Source organism: Hakea prostrata, chromosome 2, assembly GCF_041222555.1.
Source record: "Hakea prostrata isolate BN-2017 chromosome 2, UWA_Hpros_2, whole genome shotgun sequence".
In the NCBI taxonomy this organism is placed as follows: Eukaryota; Viridiplantae; Streptophyta; class Magnoliopsida; order Proteales; family Proteaceae; genus Hakea; species Hakea prostrata.
Window position 1 is genome coordinate 72,762,726 of NC_142601.1, and position 27,686 is coordinate 72,790,411.

Genomic DNA, 27,686 nt, shown 5'->3' on the forward strand with positions numbered 1-27,686 from the left:
TTTCTCTTTACCCATTCTACCAAATCTTGTCTCTTAGACACATACAAACAGAAAAGAATTGAGGTAGAGTTTGAGGAGGGAGGGGCAAGAAATGTAGGTAGGTTACAGGAGAACAAGGTTGCAGATTTTCATGCTGTCTGGATTGTATTGAGATGTGTGCTAATCTCTTTCCCCACCCCTGCAAAAAAAAAAAAAAAAAAAAAAAGAAAAAAAAAGCACACCTACAACAATTCTTTGGCACTTGTGAATGGTGTTGTATGAGTTGGAGACCTTGGTTTAAGAAGAGTTTGGACTGAATGCTGTGCAGTTGCTGTTTTTTGGGTTCTTGTGGGGATGGTCCTTGATTTGTTGTCAAGGATGGTAAGAATGGTCAGCCCTTCGAGTGTACCTTGCATCCATTGAGTGGTAGACGTTGTACTGCTTTAGAGAAGGAAACCCTGATGCTGACTTTGTAGCTAATAAACTTGGAAGCTTATTTGGTTCCTCCTTAGATGGTAGTTTTCCCCCTACCCCTCCTTTCTTATTGCATGGTGACATTCACAGCAACAACAACAACAAGCCTTGTCCCAACTAAATGGGTTTGGCTACATGGGTTCTTTCCTTCCAATCAGCTCTGTTTAAGGCCATACTAGATATAAGACCTAAGCTATGCATATTCTTTCTCAGCTCTTCTCTTAAAGTCATCTTAAGCCTGCCCCTAGCTCTTCTAATTCCTTCGGTTTGAATTAAACCACTTCTACGTACTGAGGCATTTATAGGCCTCCATTGAACGTGACCGTGCCAATTCTGTTTTGGCCATACTAGATATAAGGCCTAAGCTATGCATGTCTTTTTTTAGCACTTCTCTTAAAGTCATTTTAGTCCATGGTGACAGTGATTATTGCAAAATGCAGACCACAATTTTGGGTCTGATGTTTCTAAATATATTGGTAGCTTGTTCCTAGCAGTTTCTCCGTCCCACTGAGGGCAAAGTCATTGCTGGGAATGGTTTGGCTTGTTATTCTGTCTGAGTATCTGGCTTCAGGTGGACTGTTTTCAGTTCTATCTTTTTTCGTCTTTTTTTTCTTCTTTTCTTTATTTAAAAAAGATACAGGTTATATTTTAGCTTAAAGAAGGGACTATTAGACTTGTAAATAACATTAAAAATGACAATGCTCTCTTAGTTTGGTTGGGGTAATATTTTTGGTGCTGTACTTCTTATAATGTAGACCATTGGCTTTTCCTTTGCTTTCTAAGATGACAAACTTCCTCTCCATTTTGTTCTGATACAACATTACCGCTGCTCAGGACATGTACAGAAAGGCAGCAGAATTTTGGGCAGAACTGCGGATTGAGTTGTTGTCAGCTAGTGCAGTCCTCTCTGATGACAAGCCTAGCAGTAGTCAATTATGGCGTTTATACTGGGCCAGTCATCAGGTATAAATTTGTTATGTTTGATGTATTTATATTTTTTGACTTTTCACACAAGTGGGTGCTTTGTTCATGCTTTGTCTTTATTCTCTTCCTTGTTACTTGCTGTTTGTGCTATTGTAGCGTTTCTTTAGGCACATGTGTATGTCAGCCAAAGTCCCTGCTGCTGTAAAGCTGGCTAAGCAAGCATTGGCTGAAAATAAATGTGTGGTTATTGGGCTTCAAAGTACTGGTGAAGCACGGACTGAGGAAGCTGTGACAAAATATGTATGTATCTGTTATTCTGGCTTTTTTTGGACTTTGTTCTGCTCTCCTGCTTACGTATTGAGTGAATTGTTTAGTAACCTCATATTTCCTTGTCTCCTAATTTTCTGTGAAACAGGGCCTTGAACTTGATGATTTTGTGTCTGGTCCTCGGGAATTGTTGTTAAAATTTGTTGAAGAAAACTACCCCTTGCCTCCAAAACCTGAGTCACCTGGTATTTATTGGTTTCATGTTGGATCATCTGTTAATTAGATTCCTCACTGCTGGATTCAGTTTTTCTATTTATTCTTTTTGTAGGAGAGGAAAGTGTTAAGGAGCTCCAACGAAAAAGGCATTCAGCAACTCCTGGTGTTTCATTTAAGGGAAGAGTTAGAAAAGTTGCAAAAATGAAAGCTCCAAGTGATGTTGAAAGTGACGAAGAATCTGAAAGTTAGTGTACTAGAACTGGATTATGATTGTTTGTAGGCATGTGTTTCTCAGAATTTATTCATATATGTTCATAATGCAGAACTCTGGATTATGATTGGTTGTAGGCATGTGTTTCTCAGAATTTATTCATATATGTTCATAATGCAAAACTCTTAGTTCTTTGTTGTCTGTGTTTGCTCATACCTATTTACGTCTCTTTTTGACTGTTTCTGTTAACACAGTTGTGCATGTGTGGGTGTGTGGGGGTAATTGAAAATATGTACTAATGTGTATGACTAATATGACCCCATGAATTTGCAGTGGAAGTGGGCCTATGTAGACTTACCCCTGCTTCTATGGAGTGGTTGTTTTGAGGCTCAAACCTGTAACCACTTGCTCATAGTGGAGCAACCTAAAAGTTGCACCAAACTTCACCCTCAGTACATTTATTTCATGAATGAACCTTTTTTATTTGGTTGGGATGAGTAAACTTCTTAATCTTCAGAAAAGGGAAGAAGTTGGTTGCATTAAAAAGTTAAACCCAATCCTGTAGTGCATACACTAGAGAAGGATCGGGTCTGTTTTTCGTAAACGATCCCCCTCCAAAAAACAGGGCCTGCTCCAAAAAAAGAAAATTGAAGCACGAAATGAAAAACAGGGGAAAAAAATGTCAAACAATCTCTTTAGTTTATTTATAGTAATCCTCAGTAATGAATGATAGTTCTTGTAGACTGCTTGTTGGCCATCAGTGCTCTGACATGGGGCTGCATTGATTATTTCTCTGTATGTTAATTCATGCTTCAAATTCAATGGTCCTGTACATCAAATTATCTTGTGTTGCTGGTACAGGAATATCTTATGCTATCACTAAACCATTTTCACACATTACAGCTGAGTCTGACCATGAATCTACAGAGTCTGATGATGAGTTTCAAATTTGTGAAATCTGCAATACTGAAGAGGTAGGTTCTGAATTTTGAGACACAGAAACTACTTTAGAACTTGCATGCTTAGCTGCTAATTCCTTGTATGCATGATGGTGTAATTTAGGAAAGGAAGAAATTGCTCCGGTGTTCCTGTTGTGGCCAGCTTGTCCATCCAGAATGTTTAGTGCCACCTCTTCTTGATTTTGTTCCAGATGATTGGTCATGCCATTCATGCAAGGAAAAGACAGATGAATACCTTCAAGCAAGGCGTGTATACATGGCTGAAGTTCTGAAGAGGTTCTTATCATTCTTTAGTTTGATAATCTCTTGTTCTCCATTTTTTTGAGTCAGGTAAGTAGGGGCTGGTTGGGAATGCAATTTCACTAATTGCTGTTATTACCAGCACTTGATAGATGTTCAGGGGTTCCATGTTATAAAGGGTTCTTTATCCCTCTCATTGGTAAAGTTTCTACCAATAAATGAGCATTGTCTATCGGTAAATGTTTAGCTGAAGTTGTGAAAAAAATAAGCATTTTAGTGAATGTTATCATTTCCTCTCTTTCTTGGGTGTAATTTCTTTCTGAACAACCATGATTTGGTGGGTCAATTATATGAACTAATTTGTTTAACTGTAATCCTAGATGCTTGGGAAAACCCAGTGCTGACCATATTTGGTATCTGGTCCACGGCTTTAGGTATTATCTAGATTTCAACCTAAACGGTTTCAACTTGTCATTGGTTGTAAAGCTGTTTTCTGCCCGTGTTTCAAGTGTCACTGTTGGATCATTTGGATTGCTTATAATGGTTAGTACTGTTGGTAGTCGATTAGCTGAGACAGTAGTTACACAACCACTATGTGGCATTTGCTCACTAGATCGTCTCATAGATTTGGTTCAGATGCGCTGAAGCTCATTAGAACTCACGTGTCTTAAATCATGGCACACCGATGGAGTTCCATTTCCACCTCCTCCCCCTCTCTCCCCCTCTCTCCCAATTTTGGTCCTATTTGTGGATTGCTTACAATTCAGTTATTTCTGATTCTTTTTGTACCACTCAAACAGATGCGTCTTAAAATCTCCATCACGGCTCTGATTCATTTCTTATCAGGTAGACAGCTAATTGTATTTTAGTCTTAGCAAAAATGTCCTCACACAATGCTCCTGAAGTTCTTTTCTTTTCTTTTTTATTGAACCAATTCAAGAATATGGTTTTGGTGCAGTTCTTGCTGTCAAATTTCGACAAATCCTGACTTTTCTCCTGTTTCTGCTAGACAGAAGTTCTGTTGAACTTTTTATGCAAAAAGAAAATAACTATAACCATTGGTGAAAAAATTGAGATCTTCATGGAGAAATGCATTCCAAATTGTAAATTAACCTAGAAAAAAGGGGGGGGGCATGAATAGGTTGAACTAGTAGAAATTGCCTTTCAAAAAAATTTTAAACTAATTTAATTTTAATCAAAAGAAATAAAGACAAGACAAAGGCAACACAAGATTTATAGGGGTTGAACTCAACTGAGTCTACGTCCACTCTTCTCTAAATTTATAGAGAATTCGACTGGTGATTCCCTTTCAATACAATAGGTGGGGAAGCAACATCCTTTACAATCTTGTTCATGGCAACAAAACCTTTGCACAATCTTGATTCTAGACAAGAGTATCCAATCTCTCAAGGATGAGAGAGTCTTTGTACCTTACTCTAAGTCTAGTCTAGAGTCTATATACAACTACTTGGTTAAAAAAATACAAGAATGATAGAAAGTGTTACCTGTCAAGTGTGGTTCATGATTCTAAATGATATGAGTAATGAGCATTGCACCAATGGTCTCCGTGACTTCTTAGTTCTTACTCCTGATGATCCTTGAGGAAGGGTAGCTTGAGTTCTTCTCCTCAAGCTCCTTGAGGGAGAGAGATTGAACTCAAAAAGACTTCAAATTTCTTGGGAGATAAGGCTTGAAAGACACTAGCAATTAAGAGGCTAAGTAGTGTCTTGATAATTGTGATTCAAGAGTGTCATTAGGATCTCTATTTATAGGCAAAATGTGGAATTGATTTGGATAGGGGCGGGCCATGGTGCAATGGTCAGTGGACCACAGATGTAGCCTGAGGTCAGGGCATGGAAACAGCCTCTTCACAAAAGTTTGTTAGGGTAAGGCTGCATAGAAAAACTGCACCTGGGGGGGGGGGGGGGGGAATTGCTTGTGAAGAAGCCTTCAGCACTGGATTCACCCTTTTTGGGGAATTGATTTGGATATCAATGAATCAATGAATAGAAAATAGTCATATTTTTTTTATCTAACGGTCAACCTGTATAATTTGACTATCGACCCACACAACTAGCCATTAAAATATAGCTGCTAGAGGCTTAGTGACCTGAGGTTGCTTAACAGTCGACCTACAGACCTGATGGTGGCGGCCATCAAGCTTCTGACCCTGATGGTTGATCAGCCAAGAATCCCAAATGGTCAATCTGCACTTGACCGACACTATTTAAGGTAATTTAAAAATAATTTTATGAAACAGACAATTGTCTTGAGTTTTGACCCAATGGTACTCCATGCACACATGTTCAAAATGTAAAAATGTGAGCATGCATTTTTATGTCTTAGGCTAAGTGTAAGGTCTTGGCGTCTTGTATATTTTTCAGTTCTACGCACCTGAAGTACATTTGTTTGTGTGGAGGCATCTTGTGTGAATTCTCTTGGCTAGATGTCTTCTTTTGGGTCTTGAGTGTCATTTAGACATTTTCCATTCATTGCATGCTCTTGGAATGCTTCCTCCTGTGCATGCCCAAGTGTGACATAGTGTCATAGCCTTCTTGTCTTTCACATGAGTGAATTGTCAGTGATGTAAACACAATGGCACTCTGGCTGTAAACCTCAGTGGGGGCCCCTGGATGGCTCCAGGAAACCCTCATAAGCTGGCTGAAACCCCTAGTAAAGTAGTAGGGGTAATTAGGGCATTTCCTGCCCTCTTTGCTTGCTGGAATTAATTCCAGTTCAGTCTTAGAGTCCTAATTGGGTTTTATTCCTTAGTTTGAGCTGCGTTTGAATTGGACCAGTTGTGGATAAGAGTCCTTAAACTTTATTAGCACATGGCCACATGCTAAATTCTAACTAGCACATTGTGCTGGACTAATGACTTAAGTTAATTAGAGTTTTATTTCAGCATGTGTCAATTAGGGACCATTAGATCTTTTAATTTGTGAATAATGTGGTGTGATCCTAATCTATAAAGGAATCTCAGTTTGAGTTAAGGTCTTTTAGTGGACCATAAATAAGCTTATTGTTTCTTTGTAATTCTTAAGTTTGATTGAATAAAATTAAGAGTCTTTGTGGAACATAGGGTCGTGGTTCTCTTTGGGAGGGCCACGGCAGATTTTGAAGAGTTTTATGGTTAAAACCAGCAGCTATTCTCAATTCACAGCAGCCATTAGTCATCTACGGAAGCTCCAATCAAGTAAGTAAATACCCAGCCCCATTCCCCTCTCTTCTTCCTTGCCCATGCAGACACCCCCTATCCCTTGGCCTTCAACTCCAGCCCCCCCGCCCCTCCCGTCTTGCGCATCTTAGTAATCCCCTCCCCCTTGCTGCCGCAACACAACAGCAGCCACAATCCTCCCTAACAGCACCCCTTCCCAACCCAATCTCCCCACCCCTTCTTCTTTCCCATGGCAGCCCTAGAACTCCAGTCCCTGCAACTCCCTATCCTGAGCCCCTTAATCTCCTTTTCTGCTTCTCTTAGGATTGAACCACCCCTTAGAGATCAGTCCTACTGCTATTCCCCCAATTAAAGCCTGTTTCCCTAGCCTCAAGAATTTCCTGCACTTCATCGTCTTCCTCTGAATTTTCTGCAACATTTTTTGAACTCATGAAAACCTAAACTACTGCAATTCAGACCTTCCCCTAAGTTGCTGAATCATTAAAGCAAGGCCTGAGCATTCAGGACAGCAAGTTCAGCCTTTCTCCCACCCTAGCCGAACACACCCCCCCCCCCCCCCCCCCCCAAATTTTTTTTTTTTTTTTTTTTTTTTTGGGATTTTAGTTAAAGTTCAGATCTAAGCGAAGGTTTTTAGAGTTGTGGAACATCTGATGCCCTCTAGAATAACCTTTCTCTTTGCTGGAATTCCTGGGCAGCCCTTATTTTAGGGATATTCCGCTACTACCCATAGCCCTAAAACTGGGTTTACATCAGTTAGTGCATTTGTTTCTGTGATTGTGATCCTCAAAACCAGAGAGGGGTAAAAAGGTCATTTTCCAACACAAATAAGAAAGCAAAGCAGTACCAAAACCTAGACGTTAGGTTTCATTTTCTACCCAAATTCTCTAAGTAGGAACCTAAGATGCACACCCAACCTCTTCTCCACCACTTCTCTTGTTTTATGATGTCCTTCTCCACATTATACCTAATGAAACCCAGGCTTGTGTTTCTGCTCATTGAATTTAATCTATGTTGGAATTAAACAAAATTTTTTTAGTACAAAACTTTGCCCTATTATAAGCAATAGATAAATAGACAATTTTAGCTTTCCATCTTATGATGTAGTTGGCACACTTGTAGCTTGGAAAGATGGTTGCATCAGATGTGTCTGAATCATCTTAGAGATTTGGGGGTTCATGATGTGTCTATTCATATTTCTACCTTTCTACAAACCCTCTCCTCTTTTATTGACCTTTTCTTTTCAACTCATTTAAATTGAAGCTTACTAGCAAACACTGTTCAATTTAGGAAGGCATGCTGTTTTTGGTGGTTAATTTGCCAAGTAAAGTATTGGCTGTTCTATTTGTGTGGTACTAGGTATGAAGCAGCTGTAGAGCGCAAATCAAGAATTTTGGAGATAATTCGTTCACTGGATCTTCCAAACAATCCGTTGGATGATATTATTGATCAGGTACAATTGACTTGACTCACAGTCTGAACTTATCTCCGGCTTTGGTTTATTTTAACACTTTAACCTTGTGAAGCTTGGGAAGCTATGGTAAGTGCTTCATCCTAGTCATGAAGTACTGTAATGCTTTCGTTCAATTGGTTGATGTTTTATTCTCTTTCGAATGGCTTCTTTGCTGTCCCATAATATTTTGTGATTAATCCATGTAAGTAGATTATCTCACAGAGAACTAAAAGACTCCCCAACTTATACTATGCATGAAAAAACAGAAAGATAAAGGAAGTTAAAGTGCATTTAAACCATTGATTAGTTATAATTGTGTCATGGCTTGTGCTTTGGCTTTGGCCACAGCAATTGCTCAATCATTATTTGCCCCCTCAGGAGTCGCTCTAACTTCAGCTTTGGTTTCAGTTACATCATGTCCAATTAATTTTTGGGTAAATTGCACTTATGGTACCTAATGTTCTAAGAAATTATTGCTAATGTTCCTAATGTTCATATACCATTTTTGGATACTTAAATCGAGATAACTCTAGCTGGTTATGTCTCACCCCATCTGACCTACTAGGTTCAGGGCATTCATTGGTATGCAACACAAGTAAACCGGCACAATCACATGATCAAGATTGCATGGTTAAGGATGAATCCTCAATATTAGATCTTAATATTGGAGATACAAATAATCATAGTAGTAAAAATAATAATTGACCTAATGAACTATAACATTGATCTATTACAGCTGAACCTGTTGTAACGTGGCGTCCATATAACTTATCTGAAGTCTTCAAGTAAACAAAGTCAGAATGTGCTCTGAATGCACAGTTATTGGACTCACAATTAGGTTCATGTCTTTCTAGCTCTGAACATAGCAGTTATATTGCTCCACCGCTTCCACGGCCGGAGTGTCTCCTGCTACAATGTCTAAGAAGAAAGGTTCCTCCAGGTGTAAGGTTTCTGTTGCTAGCTTTGTGAGGGATGAACGCAGGTGTAACATGATCTCTGACTCCTTCAAGATGCTAAATAGATGAGGATAGAGAATAAAGAATTAACATGCAAATGTGTAACTAAGCAAAGTGCAAAACCACATAGTCTATGCATTGAAAATAAATCCTAGGTTGGTCCAGGTTGACTAAGTTTTCTTGTGTTGACAGAATTTTCTCATGTTCTAGTCGAGATTTTTCTTTTTTCTGTCGTGATAGGAAATAGTGGTTTTGGTTCAAATTATAAGATTTTGATATAGAATCTTACTGAGCAGTGGCTTGCCAAAGACCAAGAAAATAATGAAAAAGAAGAAATGCCATACAAGATTTGTATTGTTTTCTTTTCTTGACCTCCAAACATAAACCATTTTTATCATTACCAACAATTTAACTTAGTTTATGTTAAAGATTTGATATTATAATGATGTTTTTAAGTTAATTTTTGTTCTAGACACATTGTTAATTTAATTTAAGTTTTTAATACTATTTATTTTTGTTGCTTTCTATTTTCTTTGGTATAATTCTAATTTTACTTAATTATTTTTTAAACTTTTTAGTTATTTTGTTTTTAAACTTGTTGCATTGTTAATGTTAGTTTTTTTACATCATCTTAATTTTAGTATTGATTTTTCATTTCGAATTTTCATTTGGTTATTTTTTAATTTTAATTTAAATTTACCGTTTGTCTTCCTTTTTTGTTTTGCATTTAGCACTTTTGCTAGGCTTAGACTTTGAAGGTGAGAGTTGGAAGTGGAACAGGAGGTGTATTCTATTTCCCATTCCTTAATGTGGGATATTGCCACAGATTTTAATTTCATGCTCCTCGGAGTTGATTTGAGATAGAAACTGAAATCTTCAATCTCATCAGAGGTAGGCCCAATGGAATGGGTTTGAATTCTGATTTGTTAGAAAAAGAAAAAAAAGTAATTCAAATTGTGGGATTTGGTTAATTCCTTTTCCTTCGCACTGAATCCCACCATTCTTAGTGCAAAGTCTTATAATTCTTTCCTCAGTTCGTTGTTCTTCTAATTGGACTTTACTGTCCCATCCTGCTCTAGCAAACTGGTTCCTGAACTATTTCTGCTGCAAGCTGAGGGCGCATGGAATGAGGTTTTACTCCAAGTATGATGATTTATAGGTAACTATCAGAAGAAAGGGAAAATATTTAACTGATATGTTAAGCAGTTTCCTCCAAAGTATGGATCTGACCTTGTACTTTGTGGCAGTAGTTTTGTAACAAATCTCTATTATTCTGCTTTGCCCTTGATTATTCTGGTTGTTTTATTGGAAGATGGTGGCTCTAACTATATTTCACATATCTAATTTACACTACATTTCAGTCTCTTACTGGGGCTGTAGCTCTGAGCAATATAATTTATCCATGGTTTTTCATTAGAACAGCGCTATGAATCAGCTGGCCTTCCTATGCATATAATCTTCTGGCATTTCTTTGTCTATTGCTATGTCTTAACTTCCTAGTTAACCAACTTGTTTTATGTCTCTGCAGCTTGGGGGCCCTGATAATGTTGCTGAAATGACAGGGAGGCGTGGCATGCTTGTCAGGGCATCTAGTGGTAAAGGTGTTGTTTATCAGGCACGGAACACGTGAGTTTAAACACCTTTATTTATTTCTGCTAGTGATTCTCTTTATCTTGCACTTATATGGTCAGTTTTAGAACGCCAAACATGTTTGAGTTACAAAATATGTAACCTTTGCTTAGAAGGCTAATTATGATATTTGGAACAACCCTGAAGATGTAGACCACCTCTTCTTCTCCTATCCCTTCTCTCACTTCTTATGGGTGAAAGCCATCATTTCCATTTGGCCTCGCTCCAGATGCTCTTATGGTTTCCCTAAAGATTGGAGTTGAGTTTTTGAGACATTTTGTAGGCTCTTTCATTTGCAATGTTGTTGGCAAATTGGTGTTCAACCGCCTTGATCTCTCACTTTTGGTGGGAGTGGAACCTTGGAAGATGGACCTCCAAATCTAGATCCATAGACTTGATTTGGAGATCCACCATCTGCTTTGATGTCTGAGCTGGATTGCAGGCTCTACCCCATTCCCCAGTTTGGGATTCCCCAAGGATCAGGCTTATTGTTGTCTCTTGGGGTTTGAAATCCTCTTTATTGTCTTCTAGTAAATTGTAATCTCTCCCCCTTCCCTCCTTTCTTTCCTTCTCTCTTTTATATTTTCTTCTCTCCCCTTTGGGGTTTTGGTTAATGATTATTTCATTCATCCAAAAAAAAAAGTCATGAAATTTAAAATGTGGGGCTTAATCCAAGCATGTTCATCTCTACTGTTAGTTCTGCACCGTGAATATGACTTCATATGATTGAAAGAAATGAGGTATGGAAGAAAGTATGTACACGTGGTGGAATCAGTTAGTTTAAGAGGAAAAACACATTACTGAAGTTTTACTTCTAACAATTTGAAGGCGTTTCTATTCGACAAAATATATGATACAGATATGAAGGATGATCTCCCAGTAATGTGATTTAAAGATAGAAGGGAAAGGATTCTGATTTGATTTCTGATAGGTGCGTAGTCATACCATTGAGTATTCTGGATCTAGTAACAGACGGTTTTCAAACATGTTTTGTTTTGCTGTTTTGGTCAGACCAAGATGAGTGAAATACAGAAACTTTGTTGAAACAGGGTGTTTTTCCCACAAGTTTGCTTGGCCATTTCTTTTGGGGGGGGGGGGGAAGGGATCAACATGACGGAAATCATTACTGGTGCTGCCTCTTGTTTTGTCTCTCAATTGTTGAAATTAACTAAATATCAGCAAAATTTCAAACTATAGTAGCTAGAAAGTACAGGGTAGAAGAATAATCTGAAAATTCAGAAATCTGAGTTTGGGAGGGGGCCAGGAGAGATGAAGAGGGGGAATATTGGTGGCAACAGCCTTACATTTGCTTAATAAAGATACAGAATAAGACAGAAAACTATGAATCTCATGTGTAGCAACAGTAGGAGTGACATGGACTGATTTGACTACCTATGAAAATTAACCAAATTTGATAAAGTAAATCTTTTCTGATTCCAGCCTAAAATTAGTGGTTGCTGGACTGACTCATAAGCTGAGGACCTGTGACTGGAGCATTTTAACTCACCCTAATCCAAAAAGAACTCTTGTTGTGGAGTGGCCCGTTCAGCATTCTGATGAGTCTCTTTCTCTGTGCCCCTCTTGTTTTATAGAGGTCAGATACAAATGGGAATATTGGCATAGGTACAGAAAACTAAATTCCCAAATAGAAGAGAAGTTCATGCTGAAAGCAAGATTTTCTTCTTAACAAACCATGTTTGGGAGTCCAAAGAGTACAAATCACTGAATTCTAAATTGGAATCAGATTCAAAATTTATATTATTTTATTCCAGTCTTTACAAGTAATATTATAATAATAAATTTGAAAGATATAAATTGTTAAATAGTCCCACGACTTGACATCTGAGCTTGGCCAGATTGTTGAATCTGGACACAAGTGATGACCCAACTGTTCAAATCCTTTTGGATCATATCAACTGAACTTGAATCAAACCAACCATGGCCCCACATTAATTTTAGCTCCTCAAGTTATGTAAGGTATGATCCTTGTGCTTTGCCTCCATGAATTGATAACCTTGATGAGTATTCAATAGCACCCTGTAGATGGCCTTGAGCATAGGCTTCAGGCTTGTAGTCAGCACAAGACCTAAAACACTGGTTTGAAATGTCATATTTTTGTCTTCTTTTCCAGAAAGGACGTGACCATGGAAATGGTCAATATGCATGAGAAGCAACTCTTTATGGATGGCAAAAAGTTCGTTGCTATTATTTCTGAAGCTGGTTCAGCTGGTGTTTCTTTACAAGCTGATAGAAGGGCAATGAATCAGGTATTTCATTTTTTCAGTTTTCTCATTCTTATGGTGACTGTTTTTGGCTACCTATGGGGATGCTCTTGTTTAAATTTTTTTCTCTTAGGTTGTTAAGGAAACACAATGCTGTACACTGAAATTACCTCCTGGCTAGGATCTAACTACTTTTCAACTTCTCATGCCAGAGGAGGAGAGTCCATCTTACTTTGGAACTTCCTTGGAGTGCTGACCGTGCTATTCAGCAGTTTGGAAGAACCCATCGGTCAAATCAAGCTTCTGCACCTGAGTATAGGTATAATAGTCTGCATTTTTTTCTTTCAAAAGTTATATATATTTTCAAATATTTTATATATCAGTCTCGTTTTAATTTTCTAATTTACCTTCATTACTCAATTAAGGAAGTCTTACGGTAATCTGTAGTTCTGTGAGATTCAAAACCTCCAACTAACTAGTGTTTCTGTTCCAAGTTCCAACTGAACCTCAGTAAATAAGATATTATTCATCTGAATCTCATCTGCGTCATTAAGCAAGCTGTTAGTAGGTACGAACTGAGCTATACTCCCAAGTGATGTGGTTGGAATATAAAGAAAAGACCAAAGCACTGTTCATGTGAACAGTGTTACTGCCCATTTTGGGGATCCTTTATAGAAGGTCTTGTGGGCCTAGCTATGTTCTGCCAAAGTTTAGTTTGTATTTTCAGTTGAGAAAGTGTACTTTTTTCTCATTGAGGTTAGTTTCTAATTTTATCAAACTGCATAGTATCATAAGTAGCTATTCTGCTGGGAGAGTTTATAAACAAATACAGATCATCTTCTATACTGAGATATACCATGAGATTGATAAGTTGATTCGAGATCTTGGCATCTTGCTATTAATCTCTTTTCCTAAAAAAGTAATCTTTCGCGATGAAGTCGGTTGATTAGGACAAATATAGTATCCTTTAGGAACCGTACATGCACCTTTGGATGCATATGGTTCAAAAAAAATTGCGAAAAAAATCAATGTGTCGATCATAGCCCTCTTTTTTTTTTTTCATAGCAGATTTTTTAACTCCTAATGAAAGGGTTTTTTCTTCCATTTTTCAAGAAACATAAGTTTTGGCTCCCGATAATATAAAATAATATAAAATAGAAAAATAATTCACTAAACTTATCGAAGTAACCTCTCATTGATGTATTGTTTCATCGAGATCCAATCCAAATCACGATGTAATTTTCTTGTTCCTGAATGGGCCTCTTCAAGTCTTTTAGGTTTATGCTCTACTCTGGGTAAAGGTCTGCCCAACCTTTATTTGCCCATATAGGACAAATGATCCCAATACCACTTGTTTTTGCTACGATTTCTGCTTTTCTATTTCAAATCATTTCATGTCTTTCACCAAATATTCGATGTAGTCATTATATTACTCGATTAATACTGATTTTGCTTTTTAAAAGTTTCAATTCTGATTTATGGCAGCCTGATTTTATAGTTAGTTTCTAATTATTCTACTTGCTTAGAAGGCTGGATTCTATAATGCCTTGCTACTTGCTAATTTGAATTTGTGGCTATTTCCTATATTTTACATTGTAATGCTCAGGTCAAGATACATTTGCTGTAGAGAATCCAGATTTGGTTAATGCATTTTTTACAACCTACTTCCTGGTGTTTGGTCTGAGAAAGACTTGTGTTCAACAGCTCAGATAGCTGTGGTTGAAGGATCCTAGGCTGAGACTGCCTACTTGAGTTTATCCATTTCTCCTATTCCCCCCTTTTCCTCCTCCTTTGCAGTCAGTTTGTTGTTTCTACTGTACCGTTCTGAGATTTTGCATAATTTAGATCAACAGGGGCTATAATATTTCCTGTTGAAATTTCCATTCGATTCAACAGATTTGAGTGCCATTCACAGCTGACATTATTGTCAACGGGAAAAGGGTTCGATCACCTGTGGTTCTGTGTATCTGAAATTTTTCACCGCAATCTTCTACCCCCCAGATTTCACATTTGTCCATCAATCAGAGTCCACAGTCTGATTGTATGATAATATGGTACAATGCATATAGCCTTCCTATGATGGTGATTTCATGTTCATCCAAAGTGCTGATGCTGCTACAATTGTGAGTTACTAACCTGGGAGTTTACATTGTATCTCTGTGACATGTTCATATTATCAATATCTACCAGTAACTTTGGCTGAGTTTTGAACGCTGCTTCAATCCTATACAACCCAAATATTGTCTTTATCTTAGTTCCTGACTCATTAAATCTGCTTCTGGTTAGTTTTAGTCTTATAGTGTTTCTGTTTCTCATATCTTTGCAGTAATCAACTGGGATGGTCATACAATGACCCTCCTGTAGACTGGTTCTTGCTAGAACCAATCCTACATTATGTGGCTTGAAAACTTTGATTGGGCTGTATCCACTTGAAACTGTAGATCAAGATTCCCAAGTTGAGGATTGAAAATTGTACTGCTCTGTGAAATATAACTGTTTTCCCCCTGCTTTTTAAATGAAGAAAAGTTTAATAGTTGAATATCATTCAATCAAATACAAAAAACTTTTCTGGGAAAAAACCCATCCTGAGCCAGTTAGATGAAGAAGACAACTATTATGAAGCCGAGAAACCACAGAAGTTGATCTATTGAATATTATCTCTGGCTTGTTGTCAAGATATGTAGGAATATCAAAACAGTTGTGAGCTCGCTGCCTTAGCATCACCTAGGTGTGTTGCCTCTTTCTTGGCTCCAACCTCCAGGAACAACATGTCTTGTTAATACTTAACAGTTTTACTGTGGTTCATGTTTATTTATTTAATTTTTTAATGAATGTGTTTGTATCACATTCTATGTTTTGTTTTATTATATGTTGGGTCTCTGATTTCTTATGTTAGTTCATTATTAGCATACAACAACAACAACAACAACAATAAGCCTTGTCCCAACTAAATGGGGTCGGCTACATGGATTCTTGCCCTCCAATCAGTTCTGTTCGAGGCCATGCTAGATACAAGGCCTAAGCTATACATATCCTTTCTCACCACTTCTCCTAAGGTTATCTTAGGTCTACCCCTAGCTCTTCAGTTCCTTCAATATGGATTATATCACTTCTCCGTCGGGGAGCATTTATAGGTCTCCGTTGCGTGGCCGTGCCACCTCAAGCGATTTCTCTAAGCTTTCACTTATGGGAGCACTCCCGCCCCTTTGTGGTTTTTTTTTTTTCTTTCCTTTTTTGCCCTCTCCCTTTTGTCTCCTTTTTCGGTTTATCTATATGATTCTTTTACGCCCAACACTCGCACCATCATCATAGCTGGTCGACACGGTCCTATAATTTTCCTTTGCTTTAATGGAATACGCCGATCACATAAGACCCCGGCGCCTCTCCACTTCATCCACCCTATTTTAATTCTTTGGGAAACCTCATCTTCCAAATCACCTCTTTTACTTATGATTGAACCTAGGTACCTAAAACAATCACTCGAGAATCTCTTTATCGTCAGTATCACCACCTCATCATCGGCCGATCATGCTAAAGTTACAAACTAAATATTCGTCTTGATCTACTAGTTTAAAGCCTTTTGATTCCAAAGCTAATCTCATGATTCTAATTTGATATTAATCCCCACTTGGGTCTCATCAATCAACACAATATCATCCGTAAAGCATACACCGGGGACCTCATCTTGAATGTCTTTGGTTAATTCATCCATTACCGTGCAAATAGATATGGGCTTAAAGTTGACCCTTGATGTAGCCCAACTGTTATCGGGAATTCATTACTTTGTCCCCCACTGTTCTAACACTAGTCACCGAACCATCATACATATCCTTAACTATATCTATATATTTACTTGCAACACTTCTTTTCTCTAGTACTTGCCAAATTACGCTCTAGGGACTCTATCATAAGCTTTTTCTAGGTCAATAAATACCATATGAAGATCTTTCCTACATTCTCTATACCTTTCCATAAGTCTCCTAATTAGTAAATAGCCTCCGTTGTAGATCTTCCGGCATAAACCCAAATTGGTTCTCCGTGATTGTAGTTAAGTGTCTCAACGGGTTTCAATTATTCTCTCCTATAATTTCATCGTATGGCTCATCAATTTAATGCCCCTATAGTTATTACAACTTTGAATATCTCCTTTATTTTTGTAAATTGGAACCACAACACTTCTCCTCCAATCATCGGCATTTTCCCCTGTGCTCATAATCTTATTAAACAACTTAGTCAACCAAACTAGTCCATGGGTTCCTAAGCTCTTCCATACTTCAATTGGGATTTCATCGGGACCTTGTGTCTTGCCGGGTTTCATCCTCCTTAAGCTTCTTTTACTTCGGCATCGAAATTCTACGTATATAAGTTCGGACCTTGGTGCCTTGGTGAAAAGTGTAATCGTCCGAAACATGAGTGCTTGAAGAATGCTCATTTAGTAAACTAGAGAATAGGTTTCCCATCTTTTCTTAATATCCTCCTCACAAACTAATACTTTACCATCTCCATTTTTAATACATCTAACATGGACAAGATCTCTACTCTTCCTATCCCTCATCTTAGCTATCTTATAAATAGATTTTTCCCCTTCCTTTGTGCCCAATTTATTATACTACTCTTCATATTTCCTTTCCTTTGCTTTTCCTGCAATTTTCTTAGCTTCATTTCTATCCAACCTATACCTATGAAGATCCTCAACATCTTTAGTTCTTTGCCATGCCTTAAAACTAGCTTTTTTATTCCTAATGGCAACTTGAACCTCACTATCCCACCACCACGTCTCTCTATAAGAATGAGTCTTTCCTTTTGATTCACCTAGAACATCTTTAGCCACCTTCTTAATCACATAGCCATCTCATTCCACATTGCATTGGTATCCCCTTTAAAATCCCATTTTCCTTGTTTGACTACTTCATTAATGAAGGATTTAGAGTACTCTCCTTTCAAATTCCACCATCTTATTCGGGATAGTTTACCTTGGACCTTTTATGTGTTCTTGGGACTAAGCACATATCCAAGACCACAAGTTTATGTTGTGCGTTAAGCTTTCCCCGGTATCACCTTGCAATCCTTGCACAACAATCTATCAGTCCTTCTAGTTGGAAGAAATCTATTTGGCTTCTATGCTGTCCACTTTTGAAAGTAATTAAATGTTCATCTCTCTTTTTGAAGTAAGTATTTAATATAGGTAGATCAAAAGCAGTAGCAAAATCCAAAATTGAAATCCCCTCCTCATTCCTTTCTCCAAAACCATATCCTCCATGAACACTCTCATATCCTCTTTGATCTTTTCCAATATGTCCATTTAAATCACCTCCTATGATAATCTTTTCTCCTTGGCGAATTCCTTGCATTAATCCATCCATACTTTCCCAAAATTCTAGCTTTAGACTTTCATCTAATCCTACTTGAGGTGCATATGCACAAATTATATTTATGCATTCTTTCTCCATTACCGGCTTGATAGCAATAATCCTATCACCCACTCTTTTAACATCCACCACATCATTTTTTAAATCTTTATCCACTATTATACCCACTCCATTTTTATTTGTTTTATCCCAGTATACCAAAGTTTAAAGTCATCCAACTCTTTGGCTTTTTACCCCTCCATCTAGTCTCTTGGATGCAAGCTACATTAATCCTTCTTCTCCTCATAACATCAATCAATTCTAAGCTCTTACCAGTTAAAGATCCTGTGTTCCAAGATGCCAATCTAATCCTACGCTTATGGACTAGCTTCTTTACCCGCTTCGTCCACGGCGCGGGAACCCTTGCCTACTTATCACCGCATCCGGGCGCCGTGCGCGCGTCGCGTCGCTCGGGGCGCCCTAGCTAATCCTTGCCCACTTATCCTACACCGGGCCATAGTGTAGCGCGTCGCTTCTTTTGTCGGGAACGCCTAGCATAGCTTTTATCATATAAGGTCGAATCCATGAAAAAGGTTTGGCTAGATTTTTCCGGTGCCGGCTGCCGACCTGCGCCCAACCCTCCTCCTTTCCCCGGGCCGGGGGGGGGGGCGGCACCCCCCCGGGGTTGTTTTTTTTTTTTTTTTTTTTTTTTTTTTTTTTTTTTTTTGGGGTTTTTTTTTTGGTTTTTGGGTTTTTTTGTTTTTTGGAAAAAAGATGGGGTTTTTGTTGCGTAATTTTAGTTACACTTGGATGGATAGTGTGGTTATGATGATTGATGAGTGGGGAATCCATCAAAGTATCCTTAGAATAATCTAGAAAAGAAGCTGGGTTTGGCGATGTATCTGCGTCACTTACTCAAGGTTTACTTTATCTTTTCCACCTCTTCTTAATGCCTTCATCCATTACAAGTACTTTTCCATCTTTACTTAACTTTTAATACATCTAAGATGGTGGTGATCTATGCTCTTCGTCTCACTCATCTTAGCTGTCTTATAAATTGTTTGCCTTACTACCTTTTGTGTCCTTTTTGTGCTTTTTTTGGTAATGTTAATTATCTTTTTGTTCATATTAATGTAAGTATGGAATTGTAGTTTAACAATTCTTTCAGTGCTTGCTCCCAAGAGTTATCATGACTTGTATTTTTCCTGACTAATTCTTCGGTTCTTATTTATGAGTGTCAGACTTATCTTCACCAACCTTGGAGGTGAGCGTCGATTTGCATCAATTGTTGCGAAGAGATTAGAGTCCCTTGGAGCCTTAACGCAGGGGGATCGCAGGTGAATTCATCTGGGTCCTTGTTGTACTGGTCATGTCAGGATTACTAGAGATGAGTTGATTTTTTTTTTGGCAAAGCATTGGACTTCCTTTTATAATCATGTATTCATGTGCACTTGGATGAGCAGGGCAGGACCATCGTTGAGTTCTTACAATTATGATAGTGCTTATGGAAAGAGGGCTCTGATGGTGATGTACAGAGGAATTATGGAGCAGGTTCTATCATCTACTAGTTTCATTGGTGGCTTTGTTTTTTTGAATCTTCATAAATGATCTTGATTTACTGCATTTTGACTGATATTCAGTTTTCCAGGATTCATTACCAGTTGTGCCTCCTGGATGCTCATCTGAAAAACCAGAAAGTATTCAGGAATTCATCATCAAAGCAAAAGCTGCTTTTGTCTCTGTTGGAATAATCAGGGATAGTACCCTTGGTAATTTTTGTTAATTTTTTAAGATTATTTGCTTCTGGTGGTTAGAGTTGTATTCTCTACATAATACAAGTACTTTCACGTTTCTTCTTCTAATTTTATTTTGTATTTCTTATCCAAGATTCAAAGTATTGGTATCTGGTATGTGATATTGGAAGGATGATTTTAAATGACTTTATCATAGCATATCATGTCGGGAGGGACATAAGATTCACATGGAAATGGTAAAGAAAACTATGGAAATGCTTATAAATACATGGAAAAAAAGTTTCAAGCATAAACCACTATGAGTAATTAGTGTGCAATATATATCATGTATAACTAGGAGAAGATTGCTACCCTTGTTGCCCTTGCTCGTAAGCTCCGCAATACCAAGACTGCTCTCCGCTCTTGGAACTCCTCCACCTGTGGAAATATTTCCTCTCTTGTATCCACTTGCTGGTCCAACCTTTCCCGTGTCCAGCATCTCCTCCATGGAGATCCCCAGGACCCCTCCCTTGCCAAGGAGGAGAGATCACTCTCCTCGAATCTTTCCTCTCTCATATCTCAATAGGAAAGTTTCCTTCGGCAAAAAGCTAGAATCAAGTGGTTAGACCTTGGAGATGCCAACACTGCTTTCTTTCATAGATCCATTAAAGGCCATCTCAATCTTAGCTCTATTCCCTGCCTCCTCACTAGATCTGGTTCTTGGGTCTTTGATCCCTCTGGTATCAAGGCTGAGGTTATTTATTTCTTCTTCGATATTCTCCCCCCCCCCACCCCCACCCCCACCTTCTTGAATGCTTTTTTCTTTTTTTTTTTTTAATGAATTTGACTATTGATTTTTTATTTTACTTATTATGGAAAATAGTTGTATTAAAAAGTAGTTTACAAGTAATTGTATTGAAATATTTTGACCCAACCGCTTTGGCTGTCTAATCGCCTAGGCAGATACCTAATCGCTTTGGTCGCCTTACCGCCTTGAGTCTTGACAACCTTGCTCCATGGATTGGTATACAGTCTCATAGAGTCGAAATAATTTTCCTCTCCATAATTGTTTATTTTTAAAAAATTAGTATAATTACGAACAAAATTATTGATAAATAGTAAAAATACTTGCTTTGGTTTTGAAAATTATAGAAAAGTACAAAATGGTTCTCTGTATGTTTTTAAAATTCCTTCATTGATGGCATGTTCTCCTACCTTGTCCCTATCCCTATACACTAGCCAGTATATCCATACTCATACTCGAATCCGGCAGCAATGTATCAGTTGTATGATAGCTATGGTGGTGGATCGGGTGGTAGTATATGCCATACATCACATTATGGTGGTGACCCATCTCCTAGGATTAGAAATCTTCATTATGTTTATGATGCCACATACATGGAGGTGGGGTCCGATTATGTTCTATACTTCTCAGCTTCCATGTGATGGGATGACTATGTGGCATAGAGGGAGAGTCGGGTTCGACAAACATACAGTAGGGTCGAGCTAAGCTGATATAACAACTTTTACTAGACTAGGTCTCATTCTTAGGATTGATGGTATCTTGTGGAGTTCTTAACTTATACCTTCTTAATTGAGTATTGAGTTTAGCATGATATGCTTCTTCAATTCTACTTCTTCTTGTTGTTCTTGTATTTGTTCTAGCATTTTAATGGTAGCTTTATTGTTCTCCAGTATAATATCCATGTTAAAATGGAAGCTTTATTGTTCTCCATTATAATATCCATGTTTACATTTGTCATAATACATGTTCCACTGTTCTAGACTTTCACTTTGGTCCACATACAGCTGAGCACGTGCAAATCAAGTATACCAACTTGTGTTAGGCTTTAGTAAAAGATAGCATTTCCATTGTGCTTATTGGCCTTAAATTAGGCTATACGCTGAAAATCAAATTTAAAAAACACCTAAAACCCACCGAAACAACCTGATGAAACATGGTACAATGTTGTACCATGTTTCGCTGATATGTCACTTAGATTCAGTTTATTTGGCTGAGACAGCGAGACGAGATGAGTTTTTGAACATTGGTTATGAGAAAGTTGTTTGAGGTAGCACAACTAGGGGTGCAAGTTTGGCCCTAGCCGGCCCTGACCCGCCCTAAGCCCGCCCTGAGCTTGGGCTAAAGATTTTGGCCTTAAGGGCAGGTTAGGGCCAAAATATTCTGGCCCTGAACTACGGCCAAGGGCGGGCTTGGGATTACTCTCTGGCCTGCGCAGCCCGTCCCTGATTTTTGGCCCTGACCCAGGCCCTGATTTTGGCCCTGATTCTGGCCCTGATCTTGGCCCTGATTCTCGCCCCGATCTTGGCCCCGATCTTGGCCCCGATTCTTGCCCCGATTTTGGCCCTGATCTTGGCCCTGATTTTGGCCCTAATTCTTGGCCCTGATCTTGGCCTTGATCTTGGCCCCGATTTTGGCCCCGATCTTGGCCCCGATTCTAGCCCTAATTCTTGGCCCTGATCTTGACCTTGATTTTAGCCTTGATTTTGGCCCTGATTTTGGCCCTGATCTTGGCCCTGATTTTGGCCCTAATTCTTGGCCCTGATCTTGGCCTTGATCTTGGCCCTGATCCTGACCCTGATATTGGCCATGATCTTGGCCCTGATCTTGGCCCTGATATTAGCCCTGATATTAGCCCTGATCCTGGCCCTGATCTTAGCCCTGATTTGAGTCTAGAAACTTTGGACCCTCCACCCACATGGAGAGGAATTAATTGTAATACATATGGGTGGATACTTCACAGTTGACACGTGTCAAATTTTAGAAACATGATCACGTTTTGTAGAAAATTAATAAAAATAAATTATACCGCATTACCAATGTAAAAAGCATCTATTTGATTTTGGCATTGATCCTGACCCTAATTTTGGCTCTAATCTTAATATTAATTTGACGATGATCATGTACTAAAGTACTAGATTTTTACCCTGATCTTCATACTAACATTGATATAAGTCTTGATTTTGACATTTAGTCACTTTGATCATATTAGACTATAATTCACTTTTTATATTATTTTTAAGGTAATTTTTATTTTCCAACAAAGTCATTTTTAGTTCAATATATATATTTTTTTTTGACTAAGGCAAGATAATATATTATAAATAATAAAAACTATTACATAGAGAATTAATATCTAACAAATCTATACCCCAACTTCTCATCATGAATATTGACATCTTTCTTTTGCCTCTCCTATGATATTTCAAAAAAAATTATTAAAGACACATAGCTATGTTTGTAACTAAAACATCATTTTCTTTAACATTGAAAAAATACTTTTTTTTTTGTTGAATACTAAATTATCGTCGCTTTACTTGTTAACAAGGTTTTGAATATGAATTTTTTTGTATTGAATAAAGATATCAATTTATCGAAACAGTTGTGAATGAAAACATACTTACCTACGGCTTAAGTGCTTGACTTTGAAGATAAACTTTTCATTTTATCAGATCCCTTTTGAATTCTGAATCTCTGATGTTTCTAAGTTTACAAAAAGAGTTTGTGTGACATTCTCTATAATTGACTTGACTTTCAAATATGCCTAAATTTAATTACAATTCTTCTCTCTACCTATACTAAGTTAGGTGAGTTGGACTTCTATTTTGTCCTTTTTCTTTTTTGTTTTATAAACAGATGTACAACATCAGAATTCATGCATTATTTGGAATTATAGAATGGTGTTGTTTTAGTTTCTGAAAACCAAGTTGTCTACCCTCTCTCTTCCCCCCACCCCCTTCCCATGCTTTTCCCCATGATTTCTTGATCATTGTATTGCTACATGTCTTACATTTGATATTTAGGACCAAAGATATGGCCAATTAAGGTTAGGGACAAGGCCAATTAGGGCTAGGGCCAATCAGGGACAATCAGGGACATGGACAGGGCCAACCAGGGACGGGACAGGGACAGGGACAGGGCCAATCAGGGCCAACCCATCCCGACCCGGCCCAATTAGGGCCAATTAGGGCGGGAATGGGCTTGGCTTGGCCCTGTAGGGCTTAGGGCCAAGGACAATAATCTTTGGCCCTGAACTAGGGCCAGGGCGGGAATGGGCTCAAATTAGAACATATAGGGCTGGGCTTGAGATTGGAAAAGCCCGGCCCAGCCAGGCCTAGTTGCAGCCCTAAGCACAACCATGTTCAACAGAGACCTTTAAATGTCCCTGTAGAGAGAATTGTATAAATTTCGCCTACCTCAGGGAAAACTGTAATGGAACATGCTAACCAAAAGTTTTCTATCGATTTTGACTGAGATGGACCGACTTGCCAATGTTGATTGGGATGAACCCTCCTTTTTTTATTTTTTTATAACTTAGAACTCCTTGGCTTCAACAAGATCTGCAGAAATCGCGTACCTCTGTGTTGATTTCGACCATCTTGCCCCTTTTTTATTTTTTGCTTTCAAATCATTACAGTCCTTTGTCAACAAACATTTCTTTTACCGGATTATTGGGGATTTAAGTCATTTAACACACGTTGGAGTTAGGTATGTGAATTCATCCCAAAATTTTGATTTCTTGATAGTTGATGGCTTAAATCATATTTCTTTCTTTTCAAATCAATATAGGACTTATTTTTTTCAACTTTATTTACTGGTTTAAAAATTTAATTTTCATATTATATATTTCGAAAAGACTATTATTTTATACATGATAGATGACATTGAATCTACCATATACAAGACACCATCACTCGATCTATGCTGTGACGGTGTCAAATTTATTTTTCTATTGTTAATTATTTACTTAAATTACGGGAGAATCATTAAATGTTTGCTTTAATTACCTAGAAATTGATAAAAATACCATTTATTTTCTGTTTTACACTTTAAAGTAGTTGATATTAGTATTAGTATGTGTGTAATTATTGTTGTTACCTTGAAATTGATAAAAAGTACCATTTTTTTTTCTGTTTTGTACTTTAAAGTAGTTGATATTAGTATTAGTTTGTGTGTAATTATTGGTGTTGGTTATGATGCCAATGTTTATTTTTTAATTACATTTAGTTAATAATGTAATTAATGTTTAATATAATAATTATAATTATAATTAAAAATAGTTTTTAAAAAATTTAAACTTTGGGAGTAATTTAGTATATGCTTTCTTTTTGTTTAGGGCTTGTCATGTTGTTCTACATTCCATTATATTGTATGCAACATTTAAAGTACTTATGTTTCAATTTACCACTCTTTATATTTGTCCGAATGGACACATGTCTCTCAATTAGTAGGGTATAAATGAGTACCTTTTCTCCCCCTTATTTATTTCATGCATAATACCTCATTCATTGTCTTATTTATGCTTTAAATAGGGTGCATGCAAAAAGCCAGCTCAAAAACCCATCAAAGTAGGGCTGCTGCTGGATTTCAGAATTTCCTGGAAAATGCCAGGTTTGGACCAAGATGGCCAAAATTTTGACTCCATCTCAGTTTCGAGTCCGTAACTGAGATTTCAAACCTTGGTATGGGGAGGAGTGACTGACTTAATCTCGGTTGAAAGAACTAAAAAAGCTTGTAGCAGACCTAAAATAACCCTAGGTAGTGAGAAAAGATGTGTGGCTGAGGTGTTGTATCCGGTTTGGCATCGACAAAGCTGATTGGAAGGCAAGGATCCAGTACAATATAGCATGATATGATATGATTACTCAATCCCTACTTCTGTTTTCTTTCTGGGAGTGATCAACTATTGATTTGTGCGAAATCATTATTATTTTTAATGTGCTTATTTTGTGCATTTTAGGGATACTCCTTTATGAATCCTTTTACCATCCATGTCAGACTTTGTGTATTGCTCTGTACTGCATTCCTGAAACCATTTGATGCTAAGTTGATTTTCTCTCATTGTCTGTAGGTAATGGAAAGGTCTGTGGCCGTATAGCTGATTCAGACATGAGCGATGTTGGACGCTTTCTTAATCGCCTATTGGGATTGCCTCCTGAGATTCAAAATAGGTTTGTATTGGATAAACAGATTTTTGCATGTATAAATTTTCACAAACATTATGACTACTGATGCCTTGCCTATAAAATACAGGCTGTTTGAATTGTTTGTCAGCATTTTTGATCTTCTGATCCAAAATGCCCGTATGGAAGGACATTTTGACTCTGGAATTGTTGATATGAGAGCTAATGTCATTGAACTACAAGGAACACCTAAGGTAGTTGTGTGAAGGATTTCCTATTAATTTTGTAGGTGACAAGTTTTCTTTGAGTTGATTAGTTTAATCAATTGCAGACTGTTCATGTGGATCATATGTCCGGCGCATCTACTGTACTTTTTACCTTTACCTTGGACCGGGGAGTAACATGGGAGGTAAATACTCAATTTCTCCGAGTGATATCATCATATCGAAAATAACTGTGGTATTCTAAATTAATTTATTGTAATGCAGTCTGCGAGAACACTGCTCACGGAAAAGGAAAAGGATGGGCTTTCTTCAACCAATGATGGATTCTACGAATCTATGAGGGAATGGATGGGAAGACGACACTTCCTGTTAGCATTGGAAGGGTATGGTGATCCTTTCTATCTCTTTTGATGGTTTCTTCATTATTTAATGTGAGATCGTCCATAGGACATTTTACTTCTTTTTATATTTGTTGTCTTCCTTTTGCAGCCTACACTGGATACACTTGATGAAAACATGCTGTATTATTTCTGTATCCAGAGCATAGATCAGGCTGTTATTACTTTTGTAGCATGTGCTGCTTGCCGTGTTTTATTAGGCTAGAACTTTGATTTGCTCAAGTTACTAAAATGGGAAATTTCAAGTGCAATATCTTCCCATAAGTAGAGTGTTGTGTTCTTTCTGAGAAGAATAAGATAAGAATGAGAGAAGAGAACTCAGGGGAATTGGGTAAATATTCTCTTGTTGTTCATTAGGGTTGCCTTCTTAGAATTTATACACAACTTAGGTGATTGCCTCACATCTAAGAATGGAAATTGGTTAAACAATCACAATTGGCCCTTTAGGATTACAACACGTGTCACTCTATCAGTCATTTGGTATATTCCTTCAAATACCCTGGTGCCCTTGTTACCCTTCCTGAGCGACATGAAGCTTCTGGAGTACCCTTACCATCTTCTAGTGTGGCTCCTGGTTGTCCATCCAGCGTAGCTCTCCCATCCCTAGCAGGGATCTCAACATAGAGGCCGTCCGAGTTACATGTCCTTGAATCCAAGATGACAGGTAACCGACTGGATGCCTAATGCAGGCTGTGAGATTACAAATGCATGAGCGCTAAAGAACTGAATGACTTCCAGCACTCAAAAAGTGATGGGATGACAGGCCAAGGGGCAACTGATACCAGCCTGTCAGGTTGAGAGAATTTCTTGGAAAAGCCTCCAGGATTTGGATTCTCTAGATAATTATATGCCTTTAATTTTTCTTTAAGCCTTTTTATAATATTTGTGAAGTGGTTGTAAAGAATCTTACTTGAGAAAGCTATGCGTTCTTTACATTTGATTTTTAAACCTTATTGACCTTATTTCTCCTTTTTGTGCATTGAAAATCCAGCTTTAAGTGAAACCACCACCCAAATTTTTCTTGCAGTGGAAACCATTATTCTCCTTATTTCTTTGTTGATCAACCAAATCTGTTCTTCCTTGAGAACCTGCTAATAGTTGCAGTAAATTATTCTAACTAGCTAAGAAGTTAAATTTTGTATTTTTATATATAAAAAGGATTGGAATTGCAAAAGTAACCCCAAATAGCAAACTAATACCCTGTGAACTCCACTTTGGACCAAATTCCAGTTTTGGAATAGTTCGTCTCTGTCTGGGATTCCAGATGAGTCATGCTGGTCCGACCATGATATGTTTACTGCATCATCAAGGGTCTTCTGTCATTTTCTTTGAAGGCTTCCATGCACTCATTGC

At 37.8% G+C, this 27,686-nt stretch overlaps 1 protein-coding gene across 2 annotated transcripts in view; it reads left to right on the forward strand.

The window, feature by feature from the left end:
- Positions 1-27,686, forward strand: part of EMB1135 (RING/FYVE/PHD zinc finger superfamily protein) — a 57,276-nt gene that overhangs the window by 22,027 nt on the left and 7,563 nt on the right. For both annotated transcript variants that reach the window (XM_089146581.1, XM_089146580.1), the window contains exons 11-27: positions 1,288-1,416; positions 1,534-1,677; positions 1,793-1,889; positions 1,973-2,104; positions 2,975-3,045; positions 3,134-3,306; positions 7,805-7,898; positions 10,383-10,480; positions 12,615-12,750; positions 12,918-13,024; positions 19,295-19,390; positions 19,517-19,604; positions 19,702-19,822; positions 25,660-25,759; positions 25,842-25,965; positions 26,043-26,120; positions 26,200-26,318. In XM_089146581.1, the coding sequence (XP_089002707.1) occupies positions 1,288-1,416; positions 1,534-1,677; positions 1,793-1,889; positions 1,973-2,104; positions 2,975-3,045; positions 3,134-3,306; positions 7,805-7,898; positions 10,383-10,480; positions 12,615-12,750; positions 12,918-13,024; positions 19,295-19,390; positions 19,517-19,604; positions 19,702-19,822; positions 25,660-25,759; positions 25,842-25,965; positions 26,043-26,120; positions 26,200-26,318 (1,907 nt within the window). The remainder of the gene's footprint in view (positions 1-1,287; positions 1,417-1,533; positions 1,678-1,792; positions 1,890-1,972; positions 2,105-2,974; positions 3,046-3,133; positions 3,307-7,804; positions 7,899-10,382; positions 10,481-12,614; positions 12,751-12,917; positions 13,025-19,294; positions 19,391-19,516; positions 19,605-19,701; positions 19,823-25,659; positions 25,760-25,841; positions 25,966-26,042; positions 26,121-26,199; positions 26,319-27,686) is intronic.